Here is a 15,359-nt window from a genome sequence, read left to right as displayed (position 1 = left end):
ATCATTCCACTTTCCCTAGGGTCCTCTACAGGAAAAGGCATGTAGTGGTGCTATCAGTTAATTTTTTCTTATATATGTTTTTCTGTTTGCTTTAGCACATTCCCCCTACCCTGGAGTCTCTTACCCGGTCCACCTTACTCTGCCTGTCAGCCATTGGGATGATCTCGTACGCCACTCCGTGGTTCCTTGTCGCCCTCGTGCCCCTTGGCATAGCATTTTACTTCATCCAGAAATACTTCAGAGTTGCTTCCAAGTATGCATTCAAAATTTGCCCTGAAAATTTCTTTTTAAAAGTTGGTATGTAAGGGCTGTATTGAAATGTGAGATTATTGAACTAGTATAAGGGGAAAATTGCCGTAGTGACCATGCCATCCTGTATACAGTCCTGAGGTATGAGTTTGAGCCATGCGTTAGAGGATGTTTCCAGCTGATCTGACTATAAATAAGGTATTTTGGGAAGTAACATTAGTTGCTGAAGTCTTGTACACTATTGGCTGTCAAGACTGATTAGCGTGAGTTTTGGTAAGTCACCTGAGCCAGCTCACATCTGGTCAAAGCTCCTCTTTGATCTTTTGAGGGTTAGTAGAGAATTGAAAATAACTTCTTGGATTAATGCCAGTCATGACTTTTTCTTCATATTGTGAAAAAATCCACAGAAAGCTATTTCCACTGTACAGCAACATCTTATATTCAGAATGGTTTGGCTGGTTTTAAAGAGAGCATTTTTTTCAGTAGAAAACTGCCATGATTTCTCAGAGTTATGTTTTTAGTACTAATTATATAATTTAGTAGCACATCTAAGCAAGTCATTCTAAGTTTTTTCTTATGTTTACTCAGTCATGCTTCTTTTTTCTTTTATTTTTGTAATCAGACAGATGTCTGACTCATTTTATTCCACTTCCTGATATTTAAAAATGCCCATCAAGGTACCTGCTGGTGGAACACGCATAGAGGCCAAAATAACCTTCTAGTCAGCAACAGTTCACTTCAGGTCCTGTCTCTGTAGTAGGCACATTGCAAAGCATTAACTTCTGGTTTTTAGCATCCATCTAAGAGGAATGGTGCTTTTCAATCGAGTGCTCCAGTACAGTTAATTTCATGGATAATTCTCTTATTTAGGTAGCCTGAGAAAGAATTATGCCAGTTATTCCCCTTAAATCAATGCAGCAAGTGGGGCACAGAGCAAAGTGTCAGTAATTTATCTTCACTGTAGCCGATTTTCTTCAGCTATCCTCAGAATTTCCAATGAAATTTTTTCATAAGAAAACTTCATAAAGTCAGAATTGGCAAAACAAAAACTGTTTAATTCTAAAATAACTGCTTACATTTTCTAAGATTTTGCAAAAACCTTGTTATTTCCACACTGTGTTTCCAAACTGAATCTGTGCGTGACAGTCCAGCAGGTCTCAAGGTGGCTAGGGAACCAAGGGACCTGGTTTTCATTCATAAATTCATAATGATCTTCTGTGTCACCCTGTTGTGCTACACACAGCAGTGCACATCATTTAAACTTCTTAAAATACACAAGAATAAACAAAACCTGATGTATTAGACCCCAGTGAAATACTATGGTTTCTCTCTGTGATTTTATATGTGAGAGAAAAGTCTCCATCCATCTCCAAACCTGTTTTTCCCATGTGCTGAACTGATAGCCGTACCACACAAGCCAGCAAGAGATTGGTCACCCCTGTAGGTCAGCACACACACACATGTACCCATTGGTTTTGCAGTCACTGATATTCTGCAAGTCCATAACTACCTCATTCATTTTATTTCTTTACAGTTTTCTGGGAAAATATGCATCAGCAAGTGCTTTATTTTTTTTAACTTATTTAAATTATTTTAAATCACTTGTGAGGCACACAGGATTGAGTTGTGTTCTTCCACTTCGTGATAGAAATGAATACATATAATAGTTATTTGTAGAAAAAATATTCTTGGGAAATGTATGATGAAGGAATAGCTTGAGCCAGTATTTATAAAGTATTTGCATGGTGTACTTTCCAGCCATATAAGCTTCAATAATTTTTAGAAATGCAAATATTTACAGTATTTCTTGCAGCACTTTGACTCTTTATTGCATTTTCCATTACATCTCTCAAAAACTTCTGTGTATTTTCCATCATAAATTTGAAATAGAGCATATTTATCATCAAAACATAAGCAGCAAATTCAGTTCTGTATACTGTAACATTCAGCATTATGGAGCAGCTCTTTCTGCTGGCCTATCTAATGCAGTGTGCAAACAGAGTAGTATTTTAATAAGGAGTTTAAATATCTAATGCTCTGGCCTCTGTTCTGTTTATACTTGTACAGCTGCCTGGTATGCCAATGGCAGAGTGTGACAGAAAGATGTATTTGTCTCCGTGCCTTGGAAAAAATTCCTGTTTCAGGAGACTGGAACTTTTAGACTTAAATATCATTGCTCCATACAGTTTTTGAAAATAAGAAAATTTCTCATTCATATTATTGCTCTATCAGTGGTATCTCTATTTCAACCGGTGGGCAAATATTAACACTACAAACAGGTGGTCTGCTATACTCTGCCATATTTTGAGTTCAGCATGCTGTTGTACTTACAGACACTGAAAATGAGGAAAGGTTTTTATGCAAAGGCATCATCTTTGTCAGGCCAGCTGAAACGCACTAAAATAGACAAATTTACAGATACACAAGCTTTATTTTATAACTGATGTAAGAGCCACAAATAACATGCATTGAAGTTTCAAATTAACTGCTCTGAGCTGATTGTATTAATTATATTAATAAATTAGAATGTTTAAGAGTAAAAGGTGATTAACGATGGCTAAAATTGACAGCAGGGTTTTAGCCAGGAGAGAGGTGATGATATCTTCACTGTGGGACCAAGAGAAGCTTGACTGTTACCAAAAACTGGCAGGGTGGAGGTGGCTGCGATGTGATTGTAGTCTTCTATGACAAAAGTGAAGTGTGAGATTTCTGTGCCAGTTTCTTTCTACACTATAGAAACTGTATTTTGCATGATCCTGAAAAGAATATGTTCAATACATAAAATACTGATTGTTGTCCATTAGGCAGTAACATTTCTACAGGAAAAGATGTAATAGCTTCCTGCTGTTTGTTTTCTCTGCTCCAGGGACCTCCAGGAACTTGACGACAGCACCCAGCTACCTTTACTCTGTCACTTCTCTGAAACAGCTGAAGGCCTTACCACCATCAGAGCATTCAGGTCTGTAAAACCAATGATTAGAGGGAGGCTTGGTTCTGGTCAGGCCCATGTAGCTTTCTTGGAGCATGTCAAATTACTTGATTTGGTGGACTTTAATTAAGCTATCTCATAAAAGGGAAGTGGTTTTTGTTTTCATGTTGCTTTTCCATACCTTTAAACTCTTGTGCATGTTTTCAGTAACACGCTAAACATGTATATTGGTTTTCCTCTGAATTAAAGATGGTGACAGTTTTAGGATATGCTTTTTAAACTTTCAAGATGTTTAGTTTAACTGTGCCTTACTTGGACAGCACAGAGCTCGCCTTTGAGGGCAGGCACGGGAATCACTCCTTCAAAATCCCTGTGCTACAGCCTACAAGCTGTGTTATCCAAGTGCCTCTGAATCATTTCTTTATTTAGCCAATACCTCAGTCAGGGATGCATCACTGCTGTACTCTCTAACTGGGAGAGTAAATAAGCAACTAGAGATACTTTACAAGAAAACTACAACAGAACAGAATCTGATCTTGATATTCTACAATGTAGCCTTGTCAACCAAAACAAAAAATTATATTCCAAGTGAGAATTTTTTCACTTTTCCATGCATGTTTTTCTTTTCTACATGAAATATAGGCCAAATTCTCATATTTTCACTGCATTACAGCTAGCATGCATAACTCTGTCAAAGTGCAAGCTTGATGTTGTCCCCAAGTATAACTTGCACTCATTCTACACACAGTAGAATTTCAAACCAGAGCAGATCACACTGTACTACTATTTATATATGTATTTGATCTGGTTCAGCTCAGCAGGAGACTTCTGATATTTTTCCCAGCTCTACTGGCATTGGCCCATTTTAGCCAGCATTGATCAGGCTGAGCTTAACAACAGTGCCTCTGCCTCTTTGCAGAGAGATGGGCAGAGTAGGATAGAGTCTAAACCCTAGATGGCCAGTGGCTGGAAGAACTCTTTTCTCATCTTATCAATAAATTACACATTTTCTGAGACTGTTCCATCGCTTCAAGCTAGCTTTAGGACCCAGTCTATTAGTTCAGAGAGCTGCAGAAGGGAATGTGGCAAGACAAGCAAAAACGTATGCAGTGTGTTGAAGAGATATGAGCCAATGGTTAACACAAAATGTTTTGACAAGCTGTATCAATCTGAATGAAGTATTAAACCAGCAATTCATAATTAAGTCCTGATACTGATGTATGCTGAGTGCTTCTTGAGACATTCAGTGTGGCCTTTCATCACGTTATCTCCTGAGAAAGAAGAGGAGCTTAGCATTTCTTGGGAGTCATTCAACTCTTCTTTACCTTACAAAACAACTATGTGAGCTTGGATGGCAGAGAGTAAAAGACAGCCCCAGAAAATGACTAGGCATCGTAACCATCACTTGAGTTTTTCCAAATCTCTGGTGCAAATCGAAGCCATTTCATTTCCCATTTTGTGCTTCACTGTCAACCAAGAACCTGAATTCTCCAGTGGTTTTTGTCAGCAAGCTCATATTTACTAATAATCCAATTAGTCATTCTCTGTAGTTTGAGTTCAGTATGTTCCAGGATAAAATAGAGCAGCTCTCTGCATAACTTACCACAAAGTAGCACAGTTGGATAAGAAAGCAATTTCAGTGACCTTTGCTGTTTGTCATCTGACAGGATAAAAGTCTAAAAGAGCCCAGAAGATGAGCTGGATGTGGATGAAAAGATACAGATCAAGCAAGTCAGATTTTCCATTAGGAAAACAGGAGTTCTGCTGCCAGAATGGCAGACGAGCAGAATATTCAGTGAATCTTTGCTCCTCCCCACGTCATTGCTGTTGCCAGTTGTTGCCTTGGGGAGGTTGCTTGCCGTGTTTACAAGCTGTTCAGAGGGAAATGAAGTATCATTGTTGCCTTGGGGAGGTTGCTTGCCATGTTTACAAGCTGTTCAGAGGGAAATGAAGTATCACTGGGGAAAAAAAAAAGTAGAAGAAGAAAAAAAAAAGATAGGAAAGGTTTCTGGTAGAACAAGGGTTACAGGAGCTTCATAGCAGGGCCCTGAAACTTTGAAATGTAAGAACTTGCCATGATAAAACAGACGTTAAGTGGCTGTATGAAGTTTGGCTATTTCTTTCAAGTGATGGTATTGAACAGACAGCAGAATGTGAAATGAGAAAATGTCTTCCACGTAACTGCAGGCCAGACCCTGAAGTACTGCAAGGCACCATGAATTTAGTGTATTTATACCAACAGAGATTTTACTTATACTCCTCCTCTCCACCCAAGTCTACCTTCATTTTCAGGTGCTCTGATGTTCTTGCACTTTTTTTTAAAGATGATGGGCATTACATGGGAGAGGCAATTGACACTGGAGGTGATACAACTCATTTCTGTAATTCAGAAATGATCTATAGGAATCATTGACTACATGGGATCTACTCCCTCATTGTAGCGGTCTGAGCCTCTTAGGCAGTGTATGGCTGCCTGAGAAAACAGCTGAGCTGAGCAGCTGAGAGGTATTGATCTACAAATCAATCTACAACCTACTAATAAACAATGAAACCTTAGAGATGCCACTCATTTTGAAGACTCACAAAGCTGTCCAGCTAACTTCTGCCTGGTCAGAAAGCTCTGGCAGCAGGTTTGGGTCCTTAGGGAAACGCTTTTAATCCAAAGTTTGGCAAAGGCACAAGGGCAAAGAGTTTGAGGTTAAGGGAAGGGGAGGGAAAGAGGAATTTAATGCTTCATCCTTTTGTGTATGAGCGTGTAATGTATTGTAATATAACAACTTTGCTCTCGACAGGCACGAAGCCAGGTTTAAACAACGTATGCTGGAACTAACGGATACGAACAACATTGCCTACTTATTTCTATCGGCTGCCAACAGATGGCTGGAGGTCAGGACGGTACGTTCAGTTTAGTCCCAGCCATGATTTTGAAACCTTGGAAGCAAAGAGATTTTGCATGATGCAGAAGGGAGGATAACAAGAATAAATCTTGCGATGAGATTATACACACTGTTACTTAAAATAGATTCAGATTGTTTATGTTAAGCACATAGGGTTTTTTAAGCTTTCTTGGCCATGAATAAGAAAATACGAGTCTCCCTCATCTTTTGCTGTTGTGATGTCTACTGTCTGAAGAGACTGCAAGAACAAACATTTACGTAACTTGAAATAAGGTTTCTCTACTACTGTGCAGCATCTGCAGACCTGTCCCTGCAGCAGCTATTTTCAAAGCAGAGAATGGCTTTTAAGTAATTTTGTGAACTGTCATAAATCTGCCAGGGCTATTTCAGGCATCGTGAAGCTCCCTGAGATGTCTCCCCAACAACAGGTTTAATCCCACAGCTGTAATTTAGAGCCCCTATTTGCACAGCCCTTACTGCAGCTGTGAGCCCATACTGTGTGTAATGTACAGTACTGTTTAATATCACAAAATATAGCAGAGCTAGACTTCAACTTAAAAACAGTAGGCCACAACACAGCCAGTACCAGTGAGACAGGCTTCTGGATTTTATAGGGGCTCTCCAGTGACAGCATGTGAGGAACTTCCCTGATGTGCATGAGGGGCAAGCAAAATCACTGTGATTTCCTTATTCATCTGACATGAAAAGAGCAGAGAATGAACAGAGCTGTGACCTGATTTTGCTAGACACAAATAGTAACATACACAACTAATCCTCACATCAGGGGCATTATTCCCACCTTCACTTCCTGGTACACTGCTAAACCAACAAAGATGTGCTTCATTTCTTATGAGGGCATGGCTTTCCCTTGTGCATGAAGCATTCAGCATGTGAGATCAAGCTGAACTTGCATTGACACCAAAGACAGAAAAATAACAGAGCCCCATCCAGTCCTGAAATAAGCTGTGGCAATGCCCGTTAATGTCTCATTCTTAGACTTGCTTACATGCAGAATGAATTTGATCCAAGAATATGCATTGCTTCATCATCGCATTAGAAATAATGTGGTCTTGCCAAGGAATAGTTCATTTAGCTTTACCTAACAGTGCAGTGGTACTAATACCACTCAAAACTTATGAGAGTTTAATGGCAGCTGTGAAGTCCTGTCCCAACTTCTCATGGAGATCCAAGAGCACTGTTCTTCTGTTTCCCAGTAGTTAGGTTAGAGTCTGTCATCTGCTCATCAACACATCTTACAGACAGATGAACTAGGAAAACCTTGTTTCAAATCTCAGAGGAAAAGACTCCAGGCAGGACATTATCAAACAGAAGGGAAAAAAATAGATGGAAAATGCTAACCCTGTAATCCAAAGTAAATATAATGCAGGGAACAGTAAGAGAGTGGGAATGCCAGCAGTTCCATGAATCCTGATTCAATTTGACAACTACACCTTGACAACTACATCAAGACCACATGTATCTGGCATTCACTTCAAAAGAGAGATACACATCAAGGAGATAGGTTCAAGCTCCTGCAAAGCATATGAGAAGTCAGATCTGTCCAATACAATCTCCACAGCAATTTCTGCAAGAGCAAGGCTTACTAGCCCAAATGCAGCCCTATAATTACACGGCTCTACTGCTTTCAGCTACTGATACCAACATCGACATCGTGTTTCACTGCAAGCTGTGAGTGTATAGCAGGCTTAGAGATGTCTTCCCCAAGCACAGTGTCCCATTGCACAATGCTTTATGCATCATGCTTTATTGCAGACACTTTATGTCTGTCTGCCTACAAAACGTGCATTAACTGTAGAAGTCCTACTAGAATCTTTCATGGACTTTGTGAAGTCAGCATTACTTCTGTTTTGAAAGATAAACCCATGTTTGAGAAGACATGGAAGTGGAGAGGAATAGACTTGATTTGTTTTAGTAGTCGTAAATAAGGGTGTCAATGTTATGCCATTCTTATGTTTTTCTTTACACGCTCAGTAGATTTTTTTATACCTCCTCTTTTGGGTGTAGCCACACTGAGATGCTCCAGCCCAACTGTATTTGAAGAAAATACTGGACTGTTTCACTTGTGTCCAGCAAACTCCAAGAGTGTTTCAGTTTGGGCACCAAAAGCCCTGACCTTTTCCAGGAAAAACAACCCAGAATTAAGGACTAGGTGCCATTATAGAAGTAACTCTCAGTAAACTGAATGTGCTGTGAGACTGAAGAAATTTTCTTGGTGCTGCATTTTAATGTTGTCTAGAATCTTTCTTTCTCCCTCTGTCTCATTTTAGGATTACCTCGGTGCCTGCATAGTTCTTACTGCAGCTGTAACTTCCATCACTGAAGGGCCTAACTCGGGGCTTGTGGGACTAGGTCTCCTGTACGCTCTGACGGTATGTACCAAAGCAGAAGAACTTTCAGACCAATGTATTAAGTTTATGGTAGTTTTAAAAATACATATACATGGTTATCTTCCAGCTTCCTTAATCTTGAAAAAAACAATCTTGCAAATAATGGATTCAAGCCAAAGTTGAGAGAGTTCAGGGCAACTTGGACTTGCTTCAGGTTTTATGAGCCAATTAAAAAAACACAGCCATTCCCAGGCCCCGCGTGCTCCCAAGCAGAGCAGAAAAATTAAAAATGCATGAGGACCTGCTGTGCACTCTGTTTTGAACAACGCTGTGTTGGTTGCTCCTGTATATGGCAAAACCTGCCAGAAACTGCTATCCCACAGACTGTCATAACCTGGGTAATGTTTAACCAATGGCCGATAGAATCATTGCTGAAGAAGCACAAATGCCATTTCTGCTTTCGGAGGGAATCTGCTCAAACGCCCAATATTCTCCATCCAATTCTGGATGTATTTGGGGATTGAGACCTTTAAGGTTGGTAGGCATGGCCCATCATGACAAGTAGCAATTGGAAATCAGAGAAGATGAGGTTAGGAAAGACAAGATTTTGATGGCACAATAGCCAAATCATTTTAACTCTTATTGTTAGCAGTGAGCTATTTGAGATGAGTCACAGAGGCGGAACAGTGTTTTAGTGTAGTAGGCTGTAAGAGAGAATGAGAGAGCATCATGGGCATAGAATGAGTACTATCATCATAGAGAACAAAAATATCACTAAATTCACCAAGAGAGTGGGGATAAAAGCAGGATGAGGATAGTGGCAGGGAGAATTTTTGAAATCATGTCTGGCATGGCACAAAGCTGGCTGCTTTTTGCACTGGTACAAGGAAGGTGGTGTCCTCTAGAGGATATGGGTATGGGTCTAACACTGAGATTTGGCTTTACCCATAAATGCTGGTGAGCCTATGGTTGCAACAGAAGATTCTCGGCAGCTGCCTTAGGGTGGCCTTAGATCCCCTTCAAGCCACTGTTGCAGCACAGTGAGCATCTGCCAGCAACTGAGAATCAGTCCCAGACTTTCAGCTTCACTTTGAAAACATTCCTGGTAATCCTGCTTCATTAGCAGAGATCTGGAAGCGCCAAGATGTCTGCATCAGCTTTGGCTACTTTGTATTTAGTCTGCATTTGCAAACAGATCATTAGTGCAAGTTAGCTGTTTGCTCAAGTCTGGTGTAGCAGATGAAGAGATGCTCCAGTTAAAAAGTGGTTACCTGTCTCTCCCCTCCCCCATAACAACACTAGTGAAACTTTGGATGCATTTGGATGATTGCCTGCATCCCCTGACAGGTTTTTGTGTCGTTTCTCTTTGGAGCTAAGAGAGGGCTGACGTTTGGACCTGGATGAGTTCAAACTGTTTGTACCAACATGATGTTTACTGTAGACATTCAGAAGCTTATTCTCTCCCCTTGTATAAACCCTGCCAATTCTGTTGCACAACTGCGATAAAGGCTGAAACAATGGGCAGAGCCTTTGGGATGCCAGGCTCTTTTATCAAATCTGCTAGAGCTATGATTGCAGATAAATTTCTGAATCAAAAGCTGGACACAGAAGATGTGTATTTCTGAGCAATAAAGAAAGTACTTCACACTATCCCTGAGAATAACTCCTTATCATTAGGGCAAGCAACTAAATCATCTAAATTGATCAAAACAAATATTGTTGACTCTCAGTGAAAAATATTTATTGTATGCCTATTGCGTCTGTATTAGGTAAGTGGTAAAGAAGTGAATCTGAGTGATTTATTCATAATAAACATCTGTCAGATTCATCAGTCTCCGGCAAATAAATGACAAAATCATTCTCTCACTGTGTTTGCATGTAGAATGTTCTCCTTAAGTGAGGTTTCTACACCCTTATTCAGGTTTCTAAAGCTGCTCAATTTCTAAAGGTGCTTGTCAATCAACAGTACCTAATAAGATCAGTTCTTATTTTTTTTTTTTTTTTAAATTGGCACCTAAACATACACTTAGAAACGTAAGTTTAGGAAATGGCTATACAGTTTTCAGCCTTAAATAGTCTTGACTAGGGATCAGCTTCCCTAAGTTACTGGGTATTATTTGACAACTAATAATCAGTAGTTACTTACTACAAGTAATACCTTTTTGATTACAAATGGGAATAAAAACTAAGAAGGAAATATAATTGAGCTGATAATATATTTTTTTCTTATATATTGCTATGCTAAAGAAACACACATTTTCCACTGAGATAAATGGATTATCTAAATATGCACAGAAAGAAGCAGAATTGAAATGCCCATAAAATTCTTTTCAGTGTATTTGCAAATAGTGAATTTTCTTAATCTTTAGTCTGTCTTTGAAAGATTATAAATTGCCATATTCCCAAATGGCATTACCAATTTTGATTTCTTCTGTGTTGTGTGTTTAAAGAAGGTGTCTTTCAGTACTGCTTACTTGGGAACAAGAGATTCCCCTAATCAGTCACATCTACAGACTCTGGGTATAACTTCCTTCAAAAAAAAAAAAAAAAGAGTATACTGGGTGCTAAATTACTATGTCACAGTTGTTTGCATTGGAGTATGACAGGCCTGTTATGTGTTTGATGCTGTTCCACTGAGTTTAGGACTGTTGCAATGCCAGTAACAGATCCACAGTGCTGGGTCAGGCCAAAGACTTTCACAAATTTATCTGAGTTTTATTCACAAACAGATAGATGCACAGACCTGAACCCTGTCCTTGTTTTCTTTTTGTAATGTAGATAACAAACTATTTGAACTGGGTGGTGAGAAATCTGGCTGATTTGGAGGTGCAGATGGGTGCAGTAAAAAAAGTACACAGCTTCCTGAACATGGAGTCGGAGAACTATGATGGCTACTTGGGTATTGCACTCTAAACTTTTTTGTTTGTTGATTTCTGCTGTTGTTTTTCTATAGGATTGTTAAAGCAAGGTAGACTTGGTCATGCAAAATTTATAGGTCTCCTTGACATGTAGGAACTCCCACTGATTGGACTGACAAGGATAGCCAAAAGCAGCCATGAGATATGTAGCCTATACTAGTCAACAGGAAAAAAAAAAAAAAAAAGAAGAATAAGGAGGAGGAGGAGGAGGAGGAGGAGGAGGAGGAGGAGAAGAAGGAGGAGGAGGAGGAGGAGGAGAAGAAGAAGAAGAAGAAGAAGAAGATGAAGAAGAAGAAGAAGAAGAAGAAGAAGAAGAAGAAGAAGAAGAAGAAGAAGAAGAAGAAGAAGAAACCTATCAAAATGCGTATAAGAACTATAAGTGCATTAACAGTCTCATGCTTCAGATGTGGGATCTTTGCAGCAAATGGGGGCTACAAGACAGGGGCATGATGGCAATCAAACCTCAGTCAGACCTCAGCAACTCTTCCCTGAACTGTATGCTGCTCTTTGTACTGCTGCTGTTTTATTCAAATTAGCTTTGATTGGTATTTTGCAAGTGCTAGCAGTGCAAGGATGAAGAAGCTCACAGGTCAGAAAGCCTCCTTGGAAAGCCAGGCTCCTATTCTGAAGACAAAACCTACCTGCATATTTGCAAATCAGGATGACATATGAGCTGTGATAATGTCAACAGCTCAACTTGTAAAGCAGTAACAACATCCTTCCTTGCACTGTCCTTCCTCTGCCGGTTACTGACCTCAGAACATGTTAACACTCCGCTGACCGTTTCTGCTCTCTTTGCTTCTCCCCATTTCATCGCTAAGAGCCCCTTAGGCATTTACCCTCTTGTCTTATGTGTCAAGATCTGGCAGCTAAGTGCTAACATGCCCTGAGACAGTTCTCAGCTCCCCTGCAAAACAGTCTGAACACCAACCTAGCGGAGGGCGCACCCTTAGCCTATGTCCTTTTGGCATGGCCTAGGTTTCTCAAGTGGCTTCATGATGACTCCCAGGAAGGAGGGAGGGGAAAGGGAAATGTCATAAAAAGTGGCCCTTTGATAGCATTTGTTTTGTTTTGTTTTATTGTAACTATTCCAGACTCTTCTCAAGTCCCAAAAGACTGGCCTCAAGAGGGGGAAATCAAGATTGAAAATTTGTGTGTGAGATATGAAAACAACTTGAAGCCTGTTCTCAAACATGTTAAGGCCTATATTAAACCAGGACAAAAGGTACTGTATAATTGCATATGGTCCTCATTCTGGAGCAGATCCTTCTTTATTGTGTTCTCTTTTCTAAGGTAGCAGAAGAGCAAGAATAACAATTTGCAGTAACATCTGTATACATTGATGGTCCTCTCTGAGGTCCATAGTCATGGGTCAAGAAACACACTGATGATATCACTTTATTGGCTGCGATCAGTTTTTCTTCTGAGACTCCCATCTCTTTCCGTGTCTATCCCCCCTTGCTTAGAGTGAGCATAGGTGGCAGATGAGATTAGATGAACATCAAAAAGGAGATGAGTAAACACTCAAGAACATCTCACATTTCAGTAGATAGTGTCATTTGAGTCCAGGACAAAAAATTACGAAATTGTTAAAATCTTCCTGGAATAGATGTTCCTAAAGATTGTTTAGCAAAAGGGAACTATCTTGTTCCAACATTTTTGACTGAATATCCCAACACTCCTGAAATTCTGTTGTTTTTTATGTTAAATTTCAGCTACTGAATCGTTATAAAATGCTCAAATCAAAGTAATATTAAATTGTACATTACCCCACTGATCAATTCAACAAACTGAAATAACAAAATTCTACAAGAACCAAAAAATATATTTTTTCCCTTGGTTAAAATTGCATTTATTGCAATATTAACATTGCAGAAATTTCGTTTTCCACTGTATGAATTGTGATGCATACATGCAAACTCATTGCATGCAAATGAGAAACACCATAAGGTCTCACTGTGAAGTAAATAATACTCTTTTTTATCAAGTTGAAAATACCTAGCTTTTACGATGTGATTGCTAAGGTTGTTTCTTGGGACAGGTGGGAATCTCTGTCACATGTTCCATGAGCTCTTCAGTGTACACATGAAGCTGCTTCACCTTTCACTTAAGGGTTCCTCTCCAGGTCTCTGTGGAATTTCAGCACTGCACAAGCCATATGGAGAAATTAAGCAGGTTTTCTTTTTTCTTTATTTTATTTTGTTTTATTTTATTTTTATTTATTTATTTATTTATTGAGATAAGGCATCAGCTGTAGCAGCTGAAATACCACTTTAAATAGGTTTTAAAATATGTTTGGTTGTTGTTGTTGTTGTTGTTGTTGTTGTTTTTTGTTATTACCTTCTGCCTGGAGTTTGGAGCAGGGTAATGATCTCTTCCTAATACTCCTTAGCATCAGTGATAGCCCAATGCTTTTCTTTTCATTTTACAAGTCTTTTCTGATGCACAGATCAAAAAGAATCTGCCATTGGCCATTGGGAAGGACCTTTATTCTCGCCAGTAGGGCAATCCAGTCCAGCTTTCCTGAAGGACTGCAAGTCTGACTTACAGCTTCTTTTTATAAGGAACATCTTGCTTTCTTTTGCAGGTTGGGATCTGTGGTCGTACTGGCAGTGGCAAGTCATCCCTGTCTTTGGCATTCTTCAGAATGGTGGACATATTTGATGGTTAGTTTTCAATGGAGTCTGTTGTCACTCCTGACCTGCTCCCCCCTTATGTCTTCAGAAGAAACTATATTGATATTTTATATCCTAGCTCTTTGGCTTGGAAGACACTTGGTTTGAATGGGGCTTGTTATACCTGATCCTTCAAAGTACAAAGTGTCGTATTGTGAGTAGCATTTGGTTCTTCCAGGAAATGTTACACACAGATTATGCTTGTAAATTTTATTTATTTATTTATTTATTTGGCATTGACAAAACAATATGCCATTTTTGAGGTACGAGGAAAAAATATGCAACTCTCTGGAGCCTCTAAATTTCTCCCTAAAGAATAACTGTATTAACTTATGATAAGTGTCATAATATTAGCAGAATAGAAACTGGAACTTGACAAGCCCGTTCCCTTGATAATTATTTTTATTTTATTGTGTTTTCCCACAACTGCAGCAGAAACTGACTAAAGGTTTTGGAAACTTTTTACTATGTTTTCACTCCTGCAGCATTTCACTCTCCTAGCTCATTGGAATGAACTAGCGTGCAGCAATATGCACCCTGGCATTTATAATAAATATACATGTGAACTGTTGTACAAATATGGAAAACTACTGGAAATTCATCTTTCTGTTACAAAGATTTCTATGTTTCTAAATTGGCTATTATGCATTAAATGTTTGCTAGGGAAACCCCAGTAGGATGTGGGAGGATAAATAAAACTGATGCAGCTAATACTTGCTTTTGTTGTGGTTCTGTGCCTATATGTATATATGGTTTCTGATTCATGACTAAGGTTCCTGGATATATAAGTAGTGCAAACAGTTTTATTTCTGCTCAGCTTTCAGTTTCCTTCTACTTTAATCTTCTTTCTATATCTTTTCTTTGTCTGTTCTTTCTGTATCCCTGATTTTTCCCTATGGGAATTCCTCAGCCTTTTCTAATTGAGCTTAGTTTATCCTTTGTGCTTAACCATCTCTCTCTCAGCAAAACCCATAAGACTCTAAGCTGATCCACTTCTGGGTGGGGTCCTGGCTCTAAAAAAAGATTACAAGTAACTTTAGTGAAGCCAAGATTTCATTCAAGGTATCCATCTTGCTTCCTTATGTCTGTGTTACTTCTTAAAATTTTTATTTATTCCATATTCCATGTTCTCACTTTCTTCTTCAGTCTTTAATGTTTTCCCTTTCTTGTCCTCTCTTCAAACCACCTCTTTCTTTTGTCTTGCTTGAGCGCCCTCATTACTTTCTTGGTTTCCCAACTCCTCTCTACTTCACTTTTTCCCGCAAGTAAATCATCTCATCTGCTCTTTTCTTTCCCTTGAGCACCCTGGCTTCCATCAAAAATATCTTACCTTGTTCCCAAGG

The 15,359-nt window shown here is 39.2% G+C and overlaps 1 protein-coding gene across 12 annotated transcripts in view; it reads left to right on the top strand.

Moving 5' to 3' along the window:
- Positions 1-15,359, top strand: part of ABCC9 (ATP binding cassette subfamily C member 9) — a 74,786-nt gene that overhangs the window by 53,725 nt on the left and 5,702 nt on the right. For 9 of the 12 annotated variants that reach the window (XM_083829357.1, XM_083829359.1, XM_083829355.1 and 6 more), the window contains 7 exons: positions 96-253; positions 3,116-3,208; positions 5,971-6,073; positions 8,364-8,465; positions 11,202-11,322; positions 12,436-12,566; positions 13,929-14,007. In XM_083829357.1, coding sequence (XP_083685483.1) covers positions 96-253; positions 3,116-3,208; positions 5,971-6,073; positions 8,364-8,465; positions 11,202-11,322; positions 12,436-12,566; positions 13,929-14,007 — 787 coding nt within the window. Of the gene's footprint in view, positions 1-95; positions 254-3,115; positions 3,209-5,970; positions 6,074-8,363; positions 8,466-11,201; positions 11,323-12,435; positions 12,567-13,382; positions 13,517-13,928; positions 14,008-15,359 lie in introns of those variants that run through there. The other 3 variants (XR_014581784.1, XR_014581783.1, XR_014581785.1) reach the window with 3 other exon arrangements.

The sequence above is a fragment of the Anser anser genome (assembly GCF_964211835.1).
Source record: "Anser anser genome assembly, chromosome: 1".
Taxonomy (NCBI): Eukaryota; Metazoa; Chordata; class Aves; order Anseriformes; family Anatidae; genus Anser; species Anser anser.
This window is presented reverse-complemented; position numbering and strand designations above follow the sequence as displayed.